This window comes from Thunnus thynnus, chromosome 4 (assembly GCF_963924715.1).
Source record: "Thunnus thynnus chromosome 4, fThuThy2.1, whole genome shotgun sequence".
NCBI classification, from domain to species: domain Eukaryota; kingdom Metazoa; phylum Chordata; class Actinopteri; order Scombriformes; family Scombridae; genus Thunnus; species Thunnus thynnus.
The window spans coordinates 28,118,610-28,144,258 of record NC_089520.1 but is presented as its reverse complement, the minus strand read 5'-3'; the positions used below and the strand labels follow the sequence as shown (position 1 = coordinate 28,144,258).

The 25,649-nt window shown below is 39.9% G+C and overlaps 1 protein-coding gene and 1 non-coding gene across 3 annotated transcripts; one reads left to right on the top strand and one right to left on the bottom strand.

The window, feature by feature from the left end:
* Positions 1–966: 966 nt before the first annotated feature.
* Positions 967–23,787, bottom strand: LOC137181934 (protein kinase C delta type-like). Of its 2 annotated transcripts, none has more exons than XM_067588066.1 (17): positions 23,580–23,787; positions 11,574–11,704; positions 11,065–11,337; positions 8,483–8,651; positions 7,347–7,378; positions 7,148–7,233; positions 6,561–6,690; positions 6,327–6,427; positions 6,104–6,185; positions 5,767–5,894; positions 4,138–4,311; positions 3,795–3,886; positions 3,611–3,673; positions 3,308–3,446; positions 2,899–3,087; positions 2,574–2,702; positions 967–2,422 (listed from the first exon to the last, which is right to left on the bottom strand). In XM_067588066.1, exons 2-17 carry the CDS (start codon positions 11,680–11,682, stop codon positions 2,264–2,266), a joined length of 2,055 nt encoding a protein of 684 aa, XP_067444167.1. In that variant the 5' UTR covers positions 11,683–11,704; positions 23,580–23,787; the 3' UTR covers positions 967–2,263. The 2 variants fall into 2 exon arrangements, with proteins under 2 accessions (XP_067444167.1, XP_067444168.1); XM_067588067.1 differs by having other exon boundaries at positions 5,767–5,891.
* trnae-cuc (transfer RNA glutamic acid (anticodon CUC)) lies at positions 10,550–10,621 on the top strand. Its single transcript has one exon. It is a non-coding gene; the product is annotated as a tRNA-Glu (tRNA).
* Positions 23,788–25,649: the final 1,862 nt, after the last annotated feature.

Below are 25,649 nucleotides of genomic sequence, written 5' to 3'. Positions count from 1 at the left end.
GTTGAGGTGGAAACAATACAATAAATGTGGGCTGCAGAAAAGCGATCGGAAGCTTGCCTGAACAGTCGAAACAATCGGAGAGCCATGCAGAAATCAAAAAAAAAAGGGGGGGGTGGGGGGTGGGGGGGTGGAGGGGGGCAGGCATTTACCCCCAAATTCATCCAGTCGTTTTATTAAAGTGTGCCGGTGCTCTTTCTTTGAAGCTCTCGCACAGAAGACTAGATAATTGTTATACAGAAATTAGGTTTAGTAAATGAACATACTACAATTAAAAAGCAATTCTTTCGCTTTTTGGATCATGATGTTTAATGTGGCAATTGTGTGGGGTAATTTTAATTTTTTAAAGGTCTACAACTTTAATACTGCATTGGGTTCAGGGCTGTTTGCATAAAGGCACATTCCTCATCAACTTGAAAAGATTTATTGCTCGGTGCAGGTGGCTGTTATTTGTGCCACGTGTGAGATGTGTTCCCTGTCCAGATCCTGCAGCAGCTAGTGGGATACTGCTGGGGACAGAGGACGAGGACAGGTCATAAGCCGTGCGCACTGCAGGAATGTCTCCTCGCCTTTAGTCCCCTCGTTACACGGGGAGGTGCAATTGTAGCACCTGACCGCTAGATGGCGGTAAAGCCCGACAGGTCTTTCATACTAACAAAATCCCTGTGGTACCTGGAAATGTTTTGCTGACCTTTATACATATCTTCTTATATTCTGTGGTGATGTGCTGCAGAAGCCATGTCAAATAAAACACAATAGCAACATAAAATGCAAAAATCACTGGAGCTGTGACCAGAGTGCCACAACCTTAAAAAACGACTGGAATGCAGTTAGTACAGGAATTCCTTTGGTATGAGTCTTTAACAATAGGATTTGTTTTTGCAGGAACTTTTGCATATAAAGCTGCGTGACATACAAGTCTACAATAAATGCAAATGAAATGCAAAATTACTTTAGGTGGAGACTGAGTGACATTAATATATTTATTTATAATCAGATGTAAAAGATTAGGAGAGTAAAAAACAGTACACCCATAACTCACAGACAGCTCATGGTAACATACATATTATTTTCCATATATAGCACTATTATCTTCATGTTGAAAGTCCTACATTCAAGTAATTTAACATATTTCAAAGGCCCTACACTTATAGTGAAATGCCCATCCCCCCACACACAAAAATAACACATCCTTCAACACATATAGATGTACAGGTATAGTACCATAACATTGCTGCAACTTTTTCCAGTAAGTCTGATGACGAGTCCAAAATATCTGATGTGGGAACATTAATATTATGTGATTAACAGTTGGCTTCCCTATGCTGCAGTTTAATGTACAGCTTGAGGTTTGACACCAGTGGGTCACAATAAACAAGATGACTGACATGTAGAAATCTGTAAAAAAAAAAAATCTCTTTGAGGGCTTGCTTAGAGCATCTCCAGTTTCCCAAGACAGTGTAGTCAGTGGGGGGAGAGTGGGGGACTATTCAGCTCCACAATAACCTTACTTTAATTCAGAGGGAATTAAATTCACCCTCCCTTTGTACAATTCTTTCTATGGTGCATATATCTGACTGCCAGAGGGATGAACTAAGGATTCATTCACCAACAGACAATGTTACTGAGTACAGCAGCACACACCCACACACTTATATGTATGTGGTAACACACATATATAGGATGTAATAGGAGGCATACAGTAGGCAAAGCACACAAGGTGAGAGTGAATATGGTACCAGTGAATCAAACTCTCTTGAGTTGCATGTGCAATGCGGGTATATACCGTATATATGCATGTAACTAAATGAGGGCAGCATGCTTGTGCCTGTGAATTTAAATTTCAAGATACAGTACATTAGATGATTTGTATAGATTCAAGGTGTGATCACAATGAAAAATGTCATGAAAGTTAAAAAAAGACAGAATGCATTATTGACTATCCCCCTCCAGCATTGTATATGGTAATGCTGGTATCTTAAGTATCTCCCTTAATTTCCTGGAGTGTATTACTCTCTTATACACCTACACAGTTTGACAGCCGCGACAGGACCATTCATTTAGATGCCTAGCAAACATCCCCATATCATTTTATCTCATCCTCTGCTAGAAGAACTCAAGAAGTCATAGTCAAGCCCAAAGCTTTTTATGTTCTTGTTAACCATCCAGTTGAACTTAGACCATATGAAGATAAAGGGAATAGGATAAGAGCCTATTTCGGAGTGCAGGGCTATGATCATGTTCCCAAGGCAGCCATTGTGTCTTTTCATTTGCTTATCATGTTTTCCAATCTGGGGTTGACGAAGGAAAAGCCAGCAAATGCTGCCTGGTCCATGGAGTCGATGAGGTTCTTATCGGCATGGGAGAGGCGCGGCTTCTCACTCAGGAACTCTCGGTCAAAGTTGCTGCAGTCGCTGGGGGATTTCTGAGGGTGGCAGGATTTCAGTTAGGTTAATATCAAAAAGCATATTGTTAGTAAATGGCATCATAGATGCATGCAAATATATATTTGCGTAATATGTAAATTACACAAATGGATAGTTTGTCCAGAAAAAAAACAAAAAACAGACTCATACCACTTTTGGCTTAAAAGGGGGCTCCACTTCTCTCTTCTCCAGAGCCAGCCAGTTGATAGTTTTGAAGAATGGGTGTGCACGGATGTCTCCCACAACACCCAACCTGCGACTGGGATCTCGCTCAAACAACTGGAATAATGATGATAAAGGAAAAGTGGAACAGAGGACAATCATTTCAATTACAACTCAAATCAACTCCCTGTAATACCATGTTATGATAAGGAGGAAAGCATTTATTGACATCCATTCATGTGTATAATGTCAACAATGTCTTTGCCTATATGGGACAAAGTATGCCTGATAATTTAAGTATACTGTTAGTCACCAGTTCAATCAGATTCTTGGCCTCCTTGGTTATCCACCGAGGGTAGTGAGGGGTGTCAGACCTGATGGACTCAAACAGCTCATCCTCATCGTCACCTTGGAAAGGTGACTGACCAATCAGCATCTCGTACACCAGCACACCGAAAGACCACCAGTCCACTGAGAAGGTGTACTTTTGCCCTAACAGGATCTGAGATGAGAGCACAGAGAAGGCAAGTGAATAGTTTAGTGTGATCTGTAGACACTGCAACACCTCCTAACGGCCACTAGGGGGCATACACACTATGACAGAATGAGGGACTACATGGCTAAGTAGAAATTCACAATTAAAAATAATAATTCTAAAACAACATGTTTTAAAGATTTGGCTGAAAAAGGGGTGGTGCTACCAGCCAGGCCCTGAAGCTTACCTCTGGTGCGATGTAGTCCGGTGTCCCACAAAACGTGGTGGCTCTGGCCTCTCCAAACACGTTCTCTTTACACATGCCAAAGTCTGCAATCTTTATGTGTCCGTCTTTGTCCAGCATGACATTGTCCAGCTTTAGATCTCTGCAGAAAGACACAGAAAGAGATATATACAATGTACAGCTAGTTCTGCTACAGTATATGAATTACTGTCGTCTAATATCCTAAAACAGTCTGTTCCAGTCTGCTCTGTAGCAAAAACAGGTTGAATATGGAGATTACAGACGCTAGTACAGAGAGGCTGTTACCTGTAGATAATTCCTTTTGAGTGGAGGAACTGCAGTCCAACTATTATCTCAGCAGCATAGAATCTGAAGGTTGGGATATGCAAAAATAACCGTTAAATAGTTTTACTGGGATTAAGACCCAGTGTTATAAATGAGAATTGCTGCATTACTCGTAGTTCTTTATATGGTATCCCAGTGTACTCACGTGGCTCTGTTGAGATCGAAGCGGCCTTTGTCTTGGATGTGGAACATCAAGTCGCCTCCATTCAGGTACTCCATCACAAAGAAGAGGTGCTCCTGTGTAAATAACACATCATTGTCAGCTCACTGTTGCAGACAAATGAATGACACATGAATAAGAGAGCGACAGAGGACAAGAGAGAATAGACTCAGATAAGGAGGGCTGGAAGGGAGGTCTCGATCAACAATTGGTGGTCTAGTAGTTAGGGAACTGTCGCTTTTACTGCCCCAGCCCGGGTTTGATTTCCTGTCAAGGGACATGCTTTTACAGCTTTTACTAGTAGACATGTCTATAGATTTGTGCTTACTTGAGACTGGAACGTGGAGTAGAGGTGTGTGAGGAAGGGGTTCTCCCAGGCGAGGGCCAGGACTCGCTTCTCGACCATGGTACACTCCACGTCATCATCCATGAGGACGACATCCTTCTTTAGAACCTTCACGGCAAAGTACTGGCCTTGCCCTTTTAGCTCTGCCAACAGCACCTGAAGTGTCAGAGTGATTAATTCATCAGTGTGATCACACCAGCCACATGCAGTACGATCAAAGTATAATATCAAAATAAAAATGAGGAGGTTATTTATATCTCCTCCTCTCTTTTACATGTGTGATATCGCCTAATCTCAGAGAGGACAATGAATGTTTGATCTCAATGAAATGCACTGTGACCTGGCTAAATTGGCCCTAGATATAATGCAAATTCTATGCTCTGCTTCTCTGTTTTCTCCAAATAGGTCAACCAACATTGACTATAAGGATTTGTCAGCATTGCCTGGCATCTGAGATTCTGCTTCTTGAACTCTTAATTTAAACATTTTAACATATTTCAGTAATGTCAATTCTACAGAGCCTGCGAGGTGGGGTGGATGTAATCTTTTTATAAAGCGCGTGTGCGTTTTATAACTCACATGCGCACGTTAAGTAAGTCGCGTGTGCACTTTAGTAATGCGCAATATGACAGCTACAATAGCTTGGAAAACAGCGATATGGGGCACTGAATTTGATGAATTTCCGATCACAAATAAGACAAGAAAAAATGAGCTAGCATTACAGCTAGTATTTCCTAACTGTAGAATGCCATCAGTTGCATGCAGAATATAGTAATATTAACTTATTGACAGCAACTGAATGGGCGTAATTCAGTATGTGTCAATATTATCACTTATGAAGTACAGATTTTCCAATGCTATCAAAGTTTTTGTTTTTGACAAAAACTGGGGGGTTTAAACTATTCACATGAACTAAGCATCCAACTTGTACCTTTTATTGGAATAGATGACTATCTCTACCACATCTGCTGTTTCCATAAAGGGTGTGCCTCCACCAAAGATCTTCAATCTTTCATCGATTAACATTTTAATATGATACATATATTGATAGTTCAATTGTCCAAGTTCATTAAGTCCATGATTACTGTTTATGGATGCCTTGTCACAAACCCTAATGCATTATATGATATTATATGATGATATAATGCCAACTGAGTGAGCAGTGAAATGCTGTAGGTCAGGGGAGCGTGCGCTTTACTAAAGCATGTGTGTCTTACTAAAGTGCATGCTTTAGTAAAACGCGTGTGCGAGTTATAAAATGCACCTGCACTTTATAAAAAAAATGTCCATGAACCTCCCAGTCTCTGTACAATTCTAATGGTTCCAAAATGCATAAAAGGTTGCAGGTATGGTCTATTTCTGTCTGTCTTAGTGCCTTTTTCATGGTTATATTTGGTAGGTAATGGTCATCTACAGGGCTAACATTCACATGTGGACAAATTCAGTAGGAAAGTCATTTTTATTTTGCTGTTTTATGTGTAATGTCATTGGCAGAGGCAAGTTTCTGCAATGTTTTAAGTGCTCACAGTCACAGCTTTTGGTTTTGTGTTAACACAAGCATTTCATGTTAAATTTAGGAAAAGATGGAGAGATGGGGACCACAGGGCCTACCTTGCCAAAGCTGCCTTTGCCCAGCACTTTGTGGAACACCAGGTGGCTAATGGTGAGGCGTACTCTGGGAGCTGTAGATGCAGCTGAGGCTGGGCTCAAGCCCTCACGAGGCTTGCCATTGCGATCTACTATATATACACAGAGTAAATACATATGCAAAGCTGAATGCAAAGACACATGCAAACTCACACAACAAAGGATGAGATTTGACAATGTAATTTAAGAGATTATCAACAACAATACCACAACTATTTTACCTCTAAAGATAAAAAATTGATTGAAGTTGAAGTTAAATAAAAATTTTGCACTTGTGTGTGCAACAATGAACAAATATTACCACTAGGGTCTGCTGTCGCACTTTGGATGTCTTGGTAGATCCCAATATCAGCTGCATTTGGATCAGACTTCTTCACAGATTTCTAGGGAGGAAAAAAGTTTGTTAAAAACATTCTTGACAATGTACATCCATAACCAATCATTTGCTCCTCATCTTCTGATTTGTATATAATGTACACATAGTCTACACAAACTACAATTCATGTAGTTTTCACTGTACAAACCTGGCTGACTTGAGACAGAGCCTCAGCCAGTAGTTTCTGGTTGATTCCACACAGATTGGCCACTTTCTTCTGACAATAACTATGTACGTTCATGCCACAATCTGGTCAGAGGTGTGAAAGATGGATTAGTGAAGTGGAGGAGGGGAATACAATGAAAGAACAAAATGCCAGAGGCAGGGCAAAAGGCAGGAGAAGGCCTCATATAACACTGTACAAACAAAACATTGCATTCACCTTCACATTTAAGGCCCTGTTTGTAGAGACCCCACAGCAGACTGCCACAGTGTTCACAGAAGGTGGGACTCTTGTAGTTATAGTGCTTGAAGCGATGCGGCATATCAATCTTGAAGCGCTCTTTCTGGAACTACAAACACACAGAAATCCATTAAATCCACAGAAAGCTGCTATCTGATAATTAAAGCAGACACATGTGGGACTGCTACGCTTCGTAAGTTTTAGCTGCTTTTGAGTGGCAAGCAGAGTCAATACTCAATAAATACTTAAGCACACATCTCAATTGATTTGAATATGATTCTAATATTGATGCTCCCTGTAAACTTGGCCATGCCCTGTTTGGCTAGAAAAAATAGAAAATGCAAATTCTTTTGAGTAAGGAAAAACATATTGACCAAATTATTGATTAATGTACTATTTCGTAACAGTGAATAAGTCATAGAATAAAACAGGACAAAGTCAATATTGAACCATAGCTGGAAAAAGCAATAAGAGCTATCACTGTAAAACGCAACGGCAGCTGATCGTCAGTGTCAGATCTGAGGTCAAGTTTTGCATGCACGTTGGAGAACATTAACTTTTCTCACCATAGTGTCACGACTGTTGGCTGCTGTTCCAGTGCACCTGCCAATGATTTTTTCGATGCATTTCTTGTGGATCGCCGCATTGCATTCTGGGTGAAATAAATGATCAAACATTATTTTAACTGTGATGTGAAGATTCACTGAAATGTGCAAAAGGACAAAATGTGATAAAAATGCAAATAGCAGTTAATGAAACACTCACGTCTGCACTTGTAACCTTGTTTGTTGAGCCCCCTGTATGGGAGAAAAGAAGTGGAATTGTAGGGTTTTAATGTGTGACATAGCAAAATGTTTTTCCCATTGGTAGAGCTTAGAAAGTTTTGACTGCTGATATCGGAGCTATTTACCAGAGATGGTTTTCTTTACTGGGTTTGTGGTTATAACAGTGATTTACTGTACCTAGCATGAATACCTGGCACAACTAGCTAGTACCTAGCATAAATGAAAGTTTACAGTCTCCTTAATTCAACAGTCACAAAGCTACATCTGTACTGTCTGCAAACTTTCTCCAATGTATTTTGCAGGTCAAAAAAAAAAAAAAAAAAAAAGCAGGAGAGACCTGTTACCACAAATGAAACGTCACTGACTCAGGGGTCTTCAATTTGTTATCAGCATAACTGAAAGGTATCTTTCACATCTTAGATAAGGCGACTGAAACTTCCCCATGCATACAAATTTCCTGAGAATAAGTGGACATATTGTCGCATATACAAGAACAAACTAAAGACAACATCAGGCTTCCTCCTGCCTGTCTCTACAGAGGATAGATAATACTGAAGTTTGAAAGAAAAGGGAGGAGTTTGGCTGACAGGTTAGGGCTGCTGACATAGTTGGAACACAACATGACAGCCTTGTGGGATTTCCCTACACAGTGACTCACTCTCACAATAGAAACCCTGCTAACATTAACATTATCTAATAATCTAACATTACAACCCCCCTGGACCACTCTATTTAGGAACACTAGAACAGCCTCTAAACTGGTCTTTTGAGGAGTACCCTTGGGGGTCTGGACTTTTCTTACTGGACAACTAATGTTTTTGTCTCCTTTTGTACCCAGAAAGTATACAGTGGATGACAGTACAAATGGTCAGGAATTATCACAGCTGTGTCCATGGCATCTTAATAAAAACACAATGTTGGATTTGAATAATTATACATCATGACCAAACAGAGTAGCATTAGAAATAACTTCCATGGTATCTCCCTAGAACTGACAGATACTCAAATCATACTGAAGGTCAAAGTGAAAGAAGCGTTTGATATGCTAACCAGCTAAAGTACATAAACGTAATAGTGACAGCTGTAACGCAACAAAGGCTGGACATGGCATCTCACCAGAGGAACTCTCTGCAGACGGAGCAGAAGGTGGGCTGGCCGAAGAAGGTGGCGGTGAACTCGTGGTTCTTGATGAAGTGAACTTTGGGCTGCTTGAAAGCTCCTCTCCTCCTGTTGAGGGTTGTGACTCCATCTTCAGGAGGAACCTTCACCGATGACTGCCATGCCGCTGAAGGTAAAGATGAATTTACATGTGAAACTACTGTGTTTCTATTCAAATCTTCAGACTACAAGTACAAAGCAAACATGTTTGTCAAACAGCTTTACAGTAAAAGTATTCTCCAAATTCAAAACACAAATAAGAGTGATATTGGGGATGCAATGAGGAGGGAGTTTTGTTAATTATTTATTCAACTACCTGATTTCTTTTTACAGCCTAGCCATGAGCTTTATTGATGTTCCTAAAATGACAAAATTTACAGGCATTATCATAAATCAACTCTAATGGCCGAGGGGTATTTAGTCAAAATTCCCTCTTAGCTAGAGAAGGAGGCCATAGGCGCTGCTGCTAAATGGAGGGTAAACATAGAAAAATACCCTCCTGGATAAGCGGCTCCAGCTGACGCACATCAACAGGGTGGGGTCAAAAGTCACCCAGAGAAGGCAGTGAAAGAGGCGTGAGAGAGGTAAACAAAGAAAGCAGAAACTCTGGAAGACAACCAAAAGATAGGGAGGGTGGGGGGGGTGAATGAGAGGGAGATAACAGGAACAATTAAAAAAAAATTATTTGCCTTAAAGAGGCAATTGATAGACAGGGAAAAGTGGGAAGATGTGGGGGAGATTAACTAATTTCCTCTCTGCCATTCTACTGACAGATGTTTGTGTTTGGACAGTGCTTCAGTGAGCCGAGCCAAGAAAATGGGAATGAGAGAGAGGGCAGACAGACAGATGAGACAGACAGCGTTGAGGGCTTTTCACACGCCTAAAAATACTCTGGGCTGCTTTTCAGGAAACCTGTGGAGTGTGTAGGAGGGAGCTGATAGAGTATGGAGCTCTTTCATAACACAAGACAACCCCCCTTCTCCTGGCCCTTTCCAGCTCTGAACAGTGATCCCCCGACTGTGCTACTCCCACACAGAAACTCCCTCTTAACAGAACCAGTTTGTAAATCTGATCCAATCTTGCTCCAAGTTGGCAGACAATGATGACTACCATAGGTTAGCTTCCTTGTCTGGGATGGTGATCTAGCAGCTGAATCAAGCACTACCAGCCAGCACTGCTCCCTCCACTTCTGCTTCTAACAGCTGAAGTGAAACTAAAATAGGTTTTTGAAGGATGATAATGATAGCAATATAATTAATACAAATAATATAATTTGGGCTCAGGCTGCCGATGGTGATTTTTTCTGTGCAGCTATTCAATATGGTTAAGTGGCCTTTTTATACCAAAATTAAATCTTTCTCTTTCATTCCTGACAGGCTAGAAAAGATTAAAATAAGATAAAATAGACCTAATATCCTGTATGCATTTGCCTAATCCCAGTCCCAGTGAATACATTGAAATAGCGTATCAAGAAAAATAGGCATTAACACTTCTGGTCACATTTGTTGAGACATTGTGTTTGTTGCAGTCAGTATCTTAGCAGTAAGGCAAGTCCTGAGGCCAATTTCCTTCATGACCTTGAGTCACTGTAACACTGCCTAGATGGCCACACCTGCAGTCAGCTGAAAAGCTCAATGTGAGATGGCATGCAGATTAAGCAATAAGCATTGACAGCTTGAGGTAGGAAGTTTATTGCAGGGCAGTAGTTCCAGCGCATGGCAACTCCACACTCCTCTGCGAGACCAACAGTAATTAAAATGATATGCTGTGGGTGTGTGTAGCAAATGCATGGAGATTAGCATTAGATGGAGGATCCTTGCTGCCAGTAGAGGGCATTACATGTCAAAGCTGGAGCAGCTTATTTTCTGTGGGTCTACATGGGAGAGGGAGAGCGGAGAGGGGAGAGGGGAGGGGGAAGGGGGAAGGGGGAAGGGGGAAGGGGGAAGGGGGAAGGGGGAAGGGGGAAGGGGGTTTTTCCCCGACAACTGTAGCCCGCAGACTATCCTCTTTCATGGAAAGCACCAGTCCCTGGTGGTCTAGTGGTTAGGATTCGGCGCTCTCACCGCCGCGGCCCGGGTTCGATTCCCGGTCAGGGAACGTTGTTTTAAAGGCCCTGTAAACATATTTCCTTAATCAACTTACTTTAAGAAATCAGCTACTCTTACAAGAACTCAAACTTTCTGCCAAAGCACTTTATTTATTTCACATGAGAGATTTCTTTTTTGTCTGTGCTTTTCTCATAGGTTTGAACTGCACTGGGATTGGTTGGAAAAAGGTGATGACATATTTCACATAAACAGGAGTTAGAAATATTTGACTCTAAAGGTGATGACAGTTGATAAGGGTGCTTGCTTTAGTTGCTACGCCACCATCAATAAAATCTGATCAAACCACACCCACAGAGTCCTGATGAAGCCCATCAGCTTTTTGACTGCTCAACTCTATATAAATAATATTTATGGATTTTTTTTAAACTTCAACCTTGATTGTTGTTTATTTACTCATAAACAGTCAGGGCCTTTAAGATCCAGCAGTTTTACCTGCATCACTGTCCTCCAGGAAGAACTGCACAGCCATCTGGATCCTCCCAGAAGGTTGCAGGTCCACCCAGAACTCAGCACGGCCACTGGTCTTGGACTTCTTGCAGCGCTCTGCTAGTACAGACACGCCAACCGTAGCCTTGGCCAATGGCTCCTCAGTGCTCTGCATGAGGACAACTTCTAGGACACGTCCCTCATAGATGTGAGCATCAAAACTGGACTTCCAAGCTGGATACATGGTGGGCTTCCTCTGGACCAAGGTCTTTCCTCGCTCTGTGAAAGAAGATTGGGATCAGCCACTGGAGAACAAAATGTTTGTCTTTTACTTTTCCTCTCTTGAGGAAGTCACTACAAAAGGATGGCTGTAATACAACGCACCTGGAGTTGGTAGAGAGTCAGTGTTTTGCTTGTGGACTTTAAAGCCCAGCAGATGGGTGCCTGGCCTTACTTATTGTGCCACTCCCCTGTCTAGATGAATTGCTTACATGCGCTCATGCATCTGTACATACCTGTGTTGACAGACTCCTTCATCTTGATCGCGCAGATGGGAGGGTCAGACAGAGGAGGCAGAGCACCCACATCATAAGCATTGAAGGCAATGCGCAGGAAGGGTGCCATGGTGACCTCTCACCTAAGCTTCCTACAACAAAGACAGACTGGCAGTTAGAACTTCTCACACAGACACATGTTCATCTTGCACTTGGATTGCTCAAGTCCTGCACTCAAAACAAGAAGGAAGAGAGTTAGTGGCTAACAGCGTCCTCAGATGGGAACAAGAGGGGAAGTAGAAGTTTCCAACTCACGACACAACTTTGGAAACTACCTGCCAGTTATGAAGGGGAAAAAAGAAAGAGTGATAATCCCAAATGTGCTCATGAGAGCAGGATGAGGGAATTAGAGAAACAGAAAATCAAAAGGGCTACATTTCCAAGAAAAACAAAAAGTCACAGTGTTAGGAAGGACAAACAGACTAAAAGATAAACCTCGGAGCCATGTTACTATTTTCACATTTATTTTGTGGTGATTTTTTAAAACATGTATTATAGATTTTTATCCTATTTGTCTATCACCAGTCTCCAATTGTCTCTACTTAGTTGGCTGTATACATTTGTGTTTGAGTCATTCTTTTAAAGATTCTTCTATAAGCAAAACACCACAAACTGCCAACACTAGCACCAGCCTTTCTTGCTGGTTATAAGTAGACCAATATGCAGAACTGTTTTATATTATAGGATGAGGTACTGGTAGTTTTGTTTTTGCAGCTTTGTTTGTTTAGGTTTTAGTATTACATTTCTATTAGTATAGGGGTGAACTTCATGGTTGGTCCAAAGACTTTCACCATTCTATTGCTCTGTTTTTGTGGACCTCACTGACCCTTCATCGTATTCATCGTAGTTTTGTTTTCTTTGTTTTCAGGGATAATGTCTGTAAAAAAAAATCTTTTTTAATCTAATACAACAAAATGTCTGAAGGCCACATCTGAGAACTATTACTATTATATTATAACTATTATCTATTATGCTGACAAGGATGAAGTACCATCTTGAAATCTTTTATAAAAGTATTCATACTCTTGATATTTTTGTCGTGTTGAAATACATTAATTCACAGATTTCCCATTCCTAGAAAATTACGCTTTCATACCAAAACGAAAAATTCAATTCTACACTCAGAAGTGAACTGAACCGAAACAGAAAACACAGCTTGCATAAGTGCCCACCCACTTGCTTCATTCAAGCTGAATTGCTTCACGGACAATTTTGTTCAGCACTGTTTTGTATATGTTTCATATACTTCCTCTTAAAGAGATTCTTGTGGGGTTCGACAGTCTTTTTAGAGTCATTCTTAATCTAACCAGCTGACCGGGGCCAGGTCCCATTTAGACATCCCTGAGTAATTATAAAAGCATGCAGTGGAGTCTCAGAATACAGCACTGTGTTAATTAACATTTTCTTCACAGATACAATTATCAAACTTTTAATTGTTTGAAATAAATAAACAAACACACACACACGCATTTTTACATGAGAAAATGTGCAAAAGATCAAGTTGTGAGCACTCTCTTTGTGGCAGGTAACATTGCTGTATAACCACAAATAGCATAGTATAGACAGTAGTGTATAGTAATTGTTGAAAAGGGGGTCTGAGTTTGTTTATATGTTCCTGTATATGTGAACATTAAAATAATGAAAATGCTGAAATCTTGTTGGTCTCTTACACTATCACCATCCAGTAAGAGAAAAATGCCAAAAAAATAATCTTACACACTCTTGTCCTGTGTTTTCAGAGTGTTTAGTAGAATCAATTCAATAATACTAAACAGCCTTACTGTGAAAACAATAGCTGAAAGCCCTTCAAGGGGTCTTGTAATAACAAAGATTACAAAGGGTTAAGTTTTCTGAATTTAGGGGGAAGCAGTCAAGCTTCATGTTGTATAAGGGATCTGTATTAACAAACACTTACTGAACCTTTCATGTTATCAAGTCACACAGATGCGACGTCACAGACTAGCAGGACCCAGAGGGTATATTAGCCTACATTCTTATTCCCAAAGCTGCAATAAAATCCCACAGAATTCCTCAAAGAATTTCAACACAGCACTTTTTGTGAGCCTTTAAGTTCCTTAACTTGATCTCGTATAGCTTTAGTCTCCTGCCCTATTAACATAATCATGGCCTAATAGTAATGTCAGAGACGGTAGGCCTGTGATTTGAGGAATACAGTATCGCATTTTAAGTACACTAATGTTTATCTGATTTATGAAGTGGCATTTCTGGGCAGTAATCTCTAAAAGTGAAATGCACAGAGACATGTCATTCTCTTAAGCCTGAGCATGACTGTGTACATGAAACTCCTGGGCAGGACTATAGCCTCCCTGTTTCTGCTTAAATTATTTATCATTCATAGGGAGACACATTATGTTTGTGGTCTCTTTTCCTCATAATGAATGTCATGCATTATGAGGTGTTGAGTGACTGAACCAGTACATGCTGTGATATACAGTATTTACATGTATGCTGCTCAGTCAACAAAGATATACTATAGCTACTTTGAGCTCTGGTTGCATTCAGATCACATTTTAATTTGTCTTCTGAATGAAACTTTAAATGCACAATTATGTAGAGAGAAAGCATTATGTTCTTATACAACCTGTTACTGCAGTTGAAGAGTTTTGGGGGAAGTGGAGAGCTCCTATTTTAACATTCAAATGTGTTTTTCTTAAATCCCCTGAGGGAGCTGCTGCAAGAGGTAGGTGTACCCACACTGGGCAGGTCTCAGGTGTGAATGTGCTCTATTTGTGTGCAGCTGAATATAAATCCTGAGAAACCACTCACTCAGGAGCTGTGGCTGTATTCAAAGAACCTAAATTCCTCCTAAAACCAATTTGCAAAGCTACAGGGAGCAACTTTTACTACCGAACTGAGAGAAGTCCTAAGCTATGTGAATTAACTTAATTACAGTGTCCATAGTGATTGGCTGACAGGTGACTGGTCTGTGTCAGTGAATGTGAATTAAACATTTATCAATATATAGTAATGCAATTAAAAAATAAATTAAAACATATAGTAGAATGTAAGTATATTAAATGGAATAATGTAAGATTAATTTAAATTATTAAATCACATTAAGTAATGGATGGATGGAAGGATGGATTTCACTATTTCATGCATCTTATAAACTGTGCCTCAGATTTCATGCATGAAACACAGTAAAATATAGTTGTGTCAAGTTAATTGAATCATTGCATCAAACACCATCTGCATGTTGATGAGCAAGAGCTGAGCAAGTAGTCAGCCTTTGAAGAGTTAATTCTATATATAGCACCGATTTTATCGGATAATCCAGCAATGGCCGTAAAATCAGCTTTCTTTATTCATTTTTTGCAGTCGGTGATTATTCACTGTACACTTGATTTGATTAATAATTCTGATAAATATGGATATAGTCCATATTAATTACTTGCTAGCTTACAGGCATGAAAATATCAACAGTCAATTTAACTTTTTCTATTTACAGTTTCCAATTCAATGTCATTAGAGGAAAAATGGATAGAGCCATCAAGTCACCCTGTATTATTCCAAAATCACAAATCCCTGCCCAGGCTTAAGTGGGGTCAAGATAAATTATATGAGAAAAACTTTAAGGATGTTTGCAGACAATTGGGACCACTGTAGTGAGAAGATTATCAGCATACTCAAAATAAACGTATATATTGAAAGATATGAGAGGTTATGAATTTACAGAAGTACATAATGTGTAAATGGATGGAAGGCTACAGAGTCCCATATGTGCTTATAGAAAGTGTGTAGGTATGCAGAAGAGTCCTAAGAAAAAAAAAGGAAACCTTGTCAAAATATTTACTTAAGAGATAAAGCTACAGCAACAGAGAATGCATATCTTTGCTATCTTTTCCATCTGTTAGAATGGTATATTTTGGAAATAGTGAATCTCCAGCTGTCCTCTTTGGCAGAAAATAAGCATCCATACAGATGTGAAAACACAGTCTGTGTAACAGAAGTTAATGTACTTTAAGCAGTGTCTCCGTTGGGTTGAGAACAACACATCTGTCGTTGCTGCTGGAGGCTTTGACTGACCCTGCGAGCCTGCTGGGGATCTGAGGACTCCTAAACAAGCGACTGTTTCTGAGTGAGGTCAGGAGGGTTGAGAAACTATTAGAGCTCTCAAAATACTGCCCCCACATGCACACACACACAAGACAGACAGACACACACAAGCACACACACCTACAAAAACTATATTAATCAAAGTCATGGAGTTTGACACACGCAAATACACATTAAAAATATAGACTTTTTCACAGTCCATTTCCAATTTCCTCTTAATTTTACACACACACACTCTCTCTCTCTTATGTACACACACACACACACACACACACACACACACACACACACACACACACACATTGCTACATTGAAAAAGAGAGCTTTGTTTCCCCAGAGAGAGTGGAAAAAATGAGCACATGCAATTGGGGAAGGGGTGGGTAGAGGAAAAAAGCAAGAGAGAGAGGAAAAGAAAAAAAGATAGACAACACACTGGAAGGCAGGCCAGTGGACATGAGAAGAAATCAGACTCAATGATAGAACCAGATTTGCCTTCACTACATCCAGCCACAATGAAGTCGATTTCCAGGAAGTTGGATAGCGTGTGTGTGTGTGTGTGTGTGTGTGTGTATGTGTGTGTCCTCAAGGAGCTCTTTATTTACTCTTAAGACAGTCTTTAGCTTTTGTCCTCAACTGAAAGTTCTGCAAAGTACCAGTAAATGTAAAGCCGCTGGTGGTGTATTTGTTAGCTTTGTACAACACAAAAGAATTCATAAATCAGACACTAACAGGAAGAAGGCACAGTATGCGGAAAACATGACAAGAGAACATACCATTAAATGCCACTTGACCTGACATATAAATCTCTTGTCTTCTGTCACATCAGCTTGAGGAGTACGCCTATTCCCATAACTATGTGCTTTTGAGTAGGGTTAAAAATATTCAGTTTACTACCATGTATGACAAAAAAGCATCATATTTAAGAAGTTGATACCAGTAAAGTTTTTGCATTTTTGCTTAAAAGAATGAATAAAATCATTCATTTTTGTTGATCTACCAATAGATTAAATCGACTAATTGTTGCAGCTATAGCTTTGAGTGCAATTCATTTAGAGATGTTTAATGATGGCAATTATAAAATGTATTCCTAGAACAGTTAATCCTGTGATGAACAGGACAACAGAATCCTATGTTTCATAAATTAGCTAATAAAATAAGTTGATAAACATATGAGGAAAATACCCCTTAGTTGTAATGACGTAAATCCAATTTTCTATTACGCTACATGCATTAAACACAATGATAGAGGCAGAGATGCGTGACTGTCTACATGAGATAGACTATCATCAAAGTCATGCTCAGTGACTCACCACAAACAAGTCAAAGGTTTGGTATGCAGTAAATTGGTGGAGATGTCATTTAGTGGAAGCAGTGATCAAGCAGGTCTAGCAGGTTGAGGAGCTTCTTTACAACTAAGACAAGGACAATAACACAGAGAATGACGGAAGTTTCCTTTACACAATAAACAAGAATTATAGTGTTATACACATCTTTTGTGCTATTAGTGACAGCACTTAAATTCTGCTACAAGCAGAATTGAAGTTGATTTTATTAATCCCCGTAGGGAAGTTCTCTTTAATAGTCAGCTGTAAAACTGCCTGCAAATACATTTATTGTACAGTGAGAATGTCTGACGCCACAGGCTTGAACCCTAATCATCTGGATGATGAACGGTGAATTCTTCCTTGAACTACTAGGCCATCATTTTGCTACATGATTATGACGAGGCAGATTTACAGTACCCTCTTAGGATAATTATATATTTTTCTTTTTTTGTCTCTGTTTACATTTGGGTGAACAGTGTAGTACTTGTAGCATTTTAGCCATGCTAGTGGTATGGCTCCAGGTCAATGACAGTCAGCCTGTCGGTTGGTCGGTCCACCACTTAGGTCCAGGCTGAAATATCTAATCAATTACTGGATGGATTGCCATAATACTTTGTATAGACATTCATGGTCCCCTAATGACTTTGGCGATTCCCTGACCTTTCCTCTAGCACCATTATGAGGTGGATGTTCGTGGTTCTGACTGAAATGTAACAACAACTACTGGATAGACTGCCGTGAAATTTGGTACACATATTCATGTCATCCTCAGAATAAATGGAACCTTTCCACAGCAGACATTTTGACTTGTCAAATCAGGAAAAGAACAGTTGTAAATTATAACATTAACAATAGCTACAACCCATTAATTGTCTCAGTACGTCATGTCAGTGAGTGAGAAGGCACAATACCAGAACACTGGAACTGGCTCATCTGCTTTTCCTGCTTTGATGAATCAAAATGTCGGTCATAAAAACAGCCTGTGGTAATAATTTTGATGATCCTGTCTTTTCATCTAGCACCATGTTATAAATTTCACACAATCTGTGACTTCAAAGGAACCAAATATTCCTGATGACTTCAATTAAGTTTATGGTAACTTGCCAAACTACTTTCTGTCCTTTAAAATTGAAGATCTCTATCAAAACACAAACGATTCTTAGACTGCTCATCTGATGTGAATGTAAACCCTCTTCAAATTAAAGCTGAGAGTCAGCACTGACCGCCATTTCTTTTATTCCAAATCCAATATGTGTTGGACTACACAGCCAAGAAAACAGAAATGTGTCAATATCAATTGAAGACATTAAAAATGAAAGGCACTTCAACCTAAACCTGAGCAATAAACCTTTTCCACAGCCGAGATTTTGACTTGTCGTGGCAGGAAGTTGTACCGAATAACATTAATGATTACACAATTACAGTAAGTGTCATTAAGTGTCCTAGTATTCATTGTAGTCCAGTGTGCACAACAAGACCAGGACCCTTAAAATGTCATAAAGAAAGCAGCCACTTGTGCTTTTCTTTAAATGCCCTGGTTTAAATTCTACTGATTTAGCACCAATAGGCCTTTTGCACAGAGAACATTTTGACATGTCACAGCAGGAGAAGCACAGCTGTAAATAAAAAAAAAAAAAAAAAAAAAGATGGCTGAATTTAATCTGGTTGCTTTGGTTTCAGAGTCGTGGTATTTTGCATGCTGGCTCTCTGTCACAGCATAACAGCTTACTGGGGAACTTGAACTTCTATTTGTAACACCAGTGCTTTACCTATTATGACGAGACAAAATGTCTGTTGAGAAAATGGCCTTTCTTTACCGGAAGCTTATACCTCCCTAAATACAGCAGCATTAGAAGTATATCTTCACTTGCAAATAATGTCTGCTTCAGCGACAGAAGAAGACCTGGAGCGATGAAAACTGGCCTGACAGAAAGCTAAATAAAGCCAGAAGATTAAAACTGGGATGCAGGTAACAGATCAAACCTGTTCTGAAAATCCCAGTCTTGCAAAACCTAAACACATGCATGTCATAGCAATTTCAAAGTTACCTAACATTACTAAAATAGAGCTGTCAGTTATGAGATGCCATACAAACCACTGTGAGAGTATGTCAGGTTTGGAGGTTTCTGGCTCACTTGATGCTACCCTAAAGGTGTTTTCAAGCAAAACCAAAAAGTAGCTGACACAGTCCTGTACTGTTAACTTTATGTTCTGTAACCAATATCAGGGAATATGGGGAAAATGTGAAGGAAGAAAAACACAAATTTGGTTCTCCTGTTGTCCCACTTTGTGTTCCTTTTACAGTTACTTAAAGAGACTTTGCAGTCAACACACAAAGTTGAAGGCACAAAGGTCCAAAACAGACCAAGAACAAGCTGACTGGATGGAGCTGGGCCAGTCGTTCGCCTAACAAATTAGAGCTCAACAAACACGCTCCACACGATTATAATGAACCTGCACCGTGAGAGTCAGCCAGGCCACACTCGCGCCTAAAGCTAACAACCTGGTGTGTGGTTATGTGTGTAAACATCTATTGCACCATGAAACTGCTCTTTATGATACCTCAAAGGAAAAATTAAACCTCCACACTGGAAATTAAACAGTGATCATGGAAAGGTGCTGTTCCTAAGTGTAATATCACTGTCAATAGTATGCGCCTACAGGAATATTGCTTTCCTAGCTTTGTATAAATAAACTAGAAAGCCCCCAGAGAGTACAAACTGTACCCCTGTCAAGGCTGCGCAGTCCTCTAATTTTGTTTTTCTAATAACATTTTTTGAATTTTTTTATTTTCATCTGGATGTTTTCTGCTAGGTGCTTACATGTTACTTCAAGCACCTGCAAGTCTTGTGGTACTTGGTGGAATGTGGAATTGACTGTTGAGGTGCTTCTTCTAAATGGTTTCACATTGATCTTCTATAGCTTGGACTGTACCTCATTTGTACGTCACTTTGGAAAACAAAACGTGTGCTTAATGAAGAAAATGTAAACGTAAAATTTGGTTGCAACTGCACGTTTTTACCTTCAAGAATTATTAGAGAAAATGGTTGGAAAATCAAAAAACTAATTAAGACGTTGGGAATGGGATTGGTCTCAACGGATATGAAGGGGCACCAAAAATACAACCTCCTCCTTGGTGGAGGTAATAACATGGGATAAGGCAACTTTTGAACCTAGCTAATCACTTTTTTTCACTCCCAATTTTGATATGCAAACAAAAAAACACATAATTTTCCTTTACTGCAGAAACAAAAATGTGGTGTTAATGTTTGTCAAAAACTTTCTTTAATCCTCAAGTCTTTCACTGAGGCACAGTGGCATGTATTATTACCACATTAACACCGTCTTTAAGTGTACTTACACACACACACACACACACACACACACACACACACACACACACACTAATAACCTTGAACAAAGCAGCCTTTAATGAATTTCAGTGGAGAATGGTTTGAAAGAATCAAAGCCTTCCTTTCTTTCACTAACCAAGGTTAATGTCTAACACCCAACACCTCCCCCCCACACACACAGAAGCATACACACTGGTTATGTCAACATACAGCATATTACAGAGACACCTACACCTACAGGCAATAAATATGCATTTAGCTGACCTTCTGTACTGTAAATGCTCTCTCTCTCTCTCTCTCTCTCATACACACACACACACACACACACACACACAGATCTAGGGATCAGGTCAAAGTAGGACAGGCGGGAAAGTGAGAAAGGTTTGATACAGAATGAGACCAGAGCTGAGGTTGCTGGTTCAAGGTCAAAAACAAACAAATGGTGTTGTGATACATTTATTCCAGCGATACTGGATGTTATAATTTCTCTTTGTGTCTGGAATTGACTTCTGAGCAAATCAATACAAGCAGCTAATAAAGTAAAGCAGTACCCATGAACATACACGCACACACTTCAGTGAACTTGTCATGGAGAGATTACCTTTTCTGATTCTCCCTCCCTTCGTCCTGAGTATCACTGAGCTCTTTGGCACGGCGTCAAACCTGCTATACCAGCAAGGAATGAATCCTGCCGCTGTGTGTGTGTGTGTGTGTGTGTGTGTGTGTGTGTGTATTCTCTCCACATGCATTAAGAGCGGTGTCCATTTCTGCCCGGCTCACAGTTCACAAAGCCTTGGTTAACATAAGACAGACAAAATAGCATCCAAGCAGGGAGAGCCAAGCAAGATACCATGATGTGGAGAGAGAGAGAGAGAGAGAGAGAGAGAGAGAGAGAGAGAGAGAGAGAGAGAGCAATAAGAGACCAAGGATATGATGAGCTAAACTATCATCACTCAATGCTGATTTAGCAAATTTGTGCTAAACATTTGTGCGTGTGTGTGTGTATCTTGTCTGTGTGTGTCATTATGCATTACAGCAGATGTTCTCATGAGGAAGAGTTATGACAGAGAATACATCATGACAAAAGTGTTGTGGTGTAGATAGTGTTGGTATTTATGGGGAGTTTTATAAGGCATAAATCAAAGTGCACACACACAGTAATAGCCCTTAATGTTGTTGGAAATTCAGTGTTTCATCACAAACAGCACATATAAGTTTGCATGGTAAAAGATAAAGTAGAAAATGTACTGAATTATCATTTAAATCAGAAAATATCTCATTAAAATAAACTAACTACTGATATTTCTGTACTTGATAGTTTTGATACTCACTTCTACATAAAAGTATACTGGTTTAATACTCAACGCCAAGTTGATGGTTTTTGACTTTTCATTTGTCAAACCTATTCAAAGCTTAACACACTCAATCATTCTCAAAATGAATAATTCATACACACGAATAGTTTAATATCAGTCTAAACATTGTCTAAATCATGTGTGTATTGTACTATTCAAAGATCAGTGCTGCACTGGCGATTCCTCACTGAGCAGATGTCCCAACCGTGTCCTCCAAGCAGCTCATGATGCCACGAGCCAATATTGACACACCAGTAACTGCAGGCAGATGCAGGCAGATAGTGTTACCTGCGCTTACGAAGCTGCACTGCCTCTAGAAGATAACAACAGGACACAGACTCTTGCCACAAACACAGAATTGTTCTGTAGTGTGTGTGTGACACAAGACTTTTGCAAGCAGAAGTAGGAATATTTCAAAATAGGATTGTGTGTTACATATGTCTGGGGAGCCGACAGGTCATGTCAGCTACGGCGGATTCAGATGACTGAGTTGTTTACTGCCATAAGAATGTGGGCTAATCTTCACACAGACACTTCCCTTTAATTAAACACTGCCATCGCATACCATCCTTTGTCACCTTTAATCTGTGAAGTGAATGATTGAAAAACATACCACATGTAGAACACAATGAGAATGATGTATATGTGGAAACAAAAATAAGTCACATGTATCAGTGAGACGGCTACATGCTATTCCACTTGCTAAACCTGGGTGCAATGAGGAAAGGACCTTTGACATTTCAAAGTCATGACCTTTAGTCTCAGGTGAACAACGCAAACCAGCTCCACTACAAGTTAGACCACAATGAGCCAAGTGCTGCTGTTTGTATTGTGTTCGTAGTGACCATGACACCGACAGCTTTCCGTCAAACCAGACCAGAAACCAAAGACTGGAACCTGAGATTTAATGCGAGTAAAGTCCGCTAAAAACTCAGCTTATCCACCTTTGAACGTGACAGAAATTAAGTTATGTTACCATTTTGTGATTGATGTGCAGTGAATCATAATGATGTGAATCTATCTGATAAACAGTCACTACAAGTTCATTTCTGTATACAATTTGTGGGACTTTGCTGCATATTTTGTCAGTTTACCTATCACTACTAAGAGACATGTTGTCCCATTGTGTACAACACCCTGGAATATGTGTCTTTAAAGGGAAATGTCACATATAAACATTTGTAAGCCTGCTCATGTTAATGATTAAGGGATTTAATTTAAGCTGTCCCTTGGCTTTCAAAGAAAAATTTGAGGCAAGATAGCGATTTAACGGAGCTGATTTGTCCTCTAGTGTATGACTATAATACGAAACCGTCTTTTAACGGGTTAATGGGCTCAAATGAATGATTTTCTGATGTTTTTCATGCTGGTGGTCATTAGCATGATAATGAACTCCAACGTTTTATATTTTCCACTAAGTTAGCTGACACAGACCCTGCCGTTGCCATAGGCTACAACATTTCGCTAAAGGAATTTATAGAGCACACAAACTCGCTTTGCAGTGTTTTACTGAATGCTGTTTCTCCATTGCAAAACAAGGAGAGTTTTGTCACATTTCTACAAGTATGTTACTGAAACATGGCTTAACTTAACTTACGTAACTACAGCTGAACACAGCGAGAAAGGGACGCAGGCATTCCGCGACAGCCTCAGCCAGACAGTCCTGACCAACTACTACTAACTACTACTGATGCCAACCGGGGTTTACAGTCGAGCTTTACTTCTCTGTGTAACTAAACATCAGCAGAAACAATATCGAAGCAAAGCATGTCAGTGCTGCCTCAACTGTCACACACCGAGCTCAAGTTTTCCAAACCGCGAACAAGTTTAACCGTTTCACTAAAAACTGTGACTTACCTCTTCCGCTGAGCTGGAAAGTGTCTTTTGGTCGCGGGTTTGTACCGGTTTGGGTTATGAACCACAATTCTTCCGGAGTTTCGACTTGAAAGTGTTGAATGTTGTTTAAAGACGTGTGTAAGTCGCCTGCAGTTCACTCAGGCTCTCGTCTCTCTGCCTGCTTGGCTCGACTGCGGCTCCATGGCAGCGCGCGGTGCAGAGGAGTGAATGTGTGACGTCAACCAGGTGACTTCCCAGAGACACACATGTGAAACTACAGCAAACACGCCTTATAGACAAGTCATACATACTGTTTACTGTCAAATGCTCTGTATTGTATCTATTTACACTTCATTCTGCCACTGGCAGGACCGGACTGACAACACTGGATATATGATATTTAACACTGGAGACAGCTAACCCAGTGGACCCATGAAAAACCCTGTAACCTGCAACACCTTGACCTGTGGGAGAGAAAGTACTCAGATTTTTTATGGCAAGTACCACAGTAGGACCACTCAAATCAAAGTCCCGCATTCAAAAATTCAAAAACAGAATTGTAAACAAATTATACTTCAACTACCAAAAGAAAAAGTAATATATATTATGTTAATGGATTATAATTTTAATGCATTAATGTTTAAGCATCACTAATGTTGCAGCTGGTAAAAGTGGAGCTAATTTTAGCTATGTGTTTTATTGCATTAGCTTAATAAATACATCAGAATTTATTAGTTGATTATATTTAGTATTAATAATCTGAATCTGCAAATTAACTAGTAACTAAAGCTGTCAGATAAATGTAGTGGAGTAAAAAGGACATTTGCCTCCAAAATGTTTTGGAGTAGAAGTATAATGGAAATACTCAAGCACGAATACCTCAAAATTGAACTTACATACAGTACTTGAGATGTACTTAGTTACATTCCACCTCTGACCTTGCCCTGCCCCTGCATCAGTGTATCACTGGGTTGACAAGCAAAACAAGGAAGTGATTGTTAAGCTCTGCAGTTACACACTTAGTGACTCTTAAATGTCTCCCAACAAATTTTCCCACCATTAAAAAATGTGAATTTGGCAGCAGAATTAACAAACCAGAAAATCAAAGCAATGTGTGTGCAATGTGCTGATATATTTTTCCATCTGCCTCTTTGTTACATGCACTCATGCACACACGCACGCGCGCACACACACACACACACACACACACACACACACACACACACACACACACACACACACACACACACACACAGGTTTAGAGAAAACATAGTCAGTGGGCTGATCCAAGCAGCCGTGCATTTCCATATTGGCCCTGCCCACAGCACCTCCACACTCACACTCGGTCCTCTCCCACACAAAGCAAAGACATCCACATGGTGCTGAGTCATCAGCTCCCACCCACCAAAACTGTAGCACTATAAGAGGGAACGGACCAGTAAATTTAGACAGTCTGTCTCAGCTCCTAAAGGGCTATTTATAGCTCTGAAAAGAGTATAACAATGATGTATAGAGTTTGTGATCAGCTGCTGATAAGATTACGGAGTAAAACCAAGGAGTTACTCATCACCTCATCACCACCACAAACATTTGGCTTATGGGAATACAACTGAAGGACAAAGGATTTTACACAGAGAACATTGGCAACTAGACACAAATTTGCAACCATGCATGTACTTAAATTGAGTAATTTCTCTAAAATATAATTTGTGGTTGTAACAAAGAACATTACACTTATTCCAAAGATTCATCATGTTAACGAGTTATCCATTATAGTGGTAGTGACTGAAACAAGGGTTACAGTTCTCCAGAACTGCGCCTGATTTCAGGCGTAGAGCAGTTTTTAAGTATTCATATAATACTTAATTCAATACATTCTACACATTTCCTCCTGGACAACTTTTCAGGCTCACAAATCCTTCCTTGCTTTAATCCTTGCTAAAATCTTCTTTAACATGCATAAAAAATCTTAAGTCCTATGGCAGCAAAACATGACTTTTTCCTTGACTTTCACTTCCTGGAAAACTAGCTATCTTCACCAATGACCTCATGCTGCACCAGCAGTTGTAAATAAATATTCCACCCAATAAA

Excerpts from the sequence above, each read along its gene's own strand:
- LOC137181934 (XM_067588066.1), bottom strand. The coding sequence starts at position 11,682 with ATGGCACCCTTCCTGCGCATTGCCTTCAATGCTTATGATGTGGGTGCT. Across the intron at positions 7,379-8,482 it reads GTCTGCAGAGAGTTCCTCTG|GGGGCTCAACAAACAAGGTT; the intron begins GTGAGATGCCAT and ends TCTCCCATACAG. Across the intron at positions 5,895-6,103 it reads TGCGACAGCAGACCCTAGTG|TAGATCGCAATGGCAAGCCT; the intron begins GTAATATTTGTT and ends GTGTATATATAG.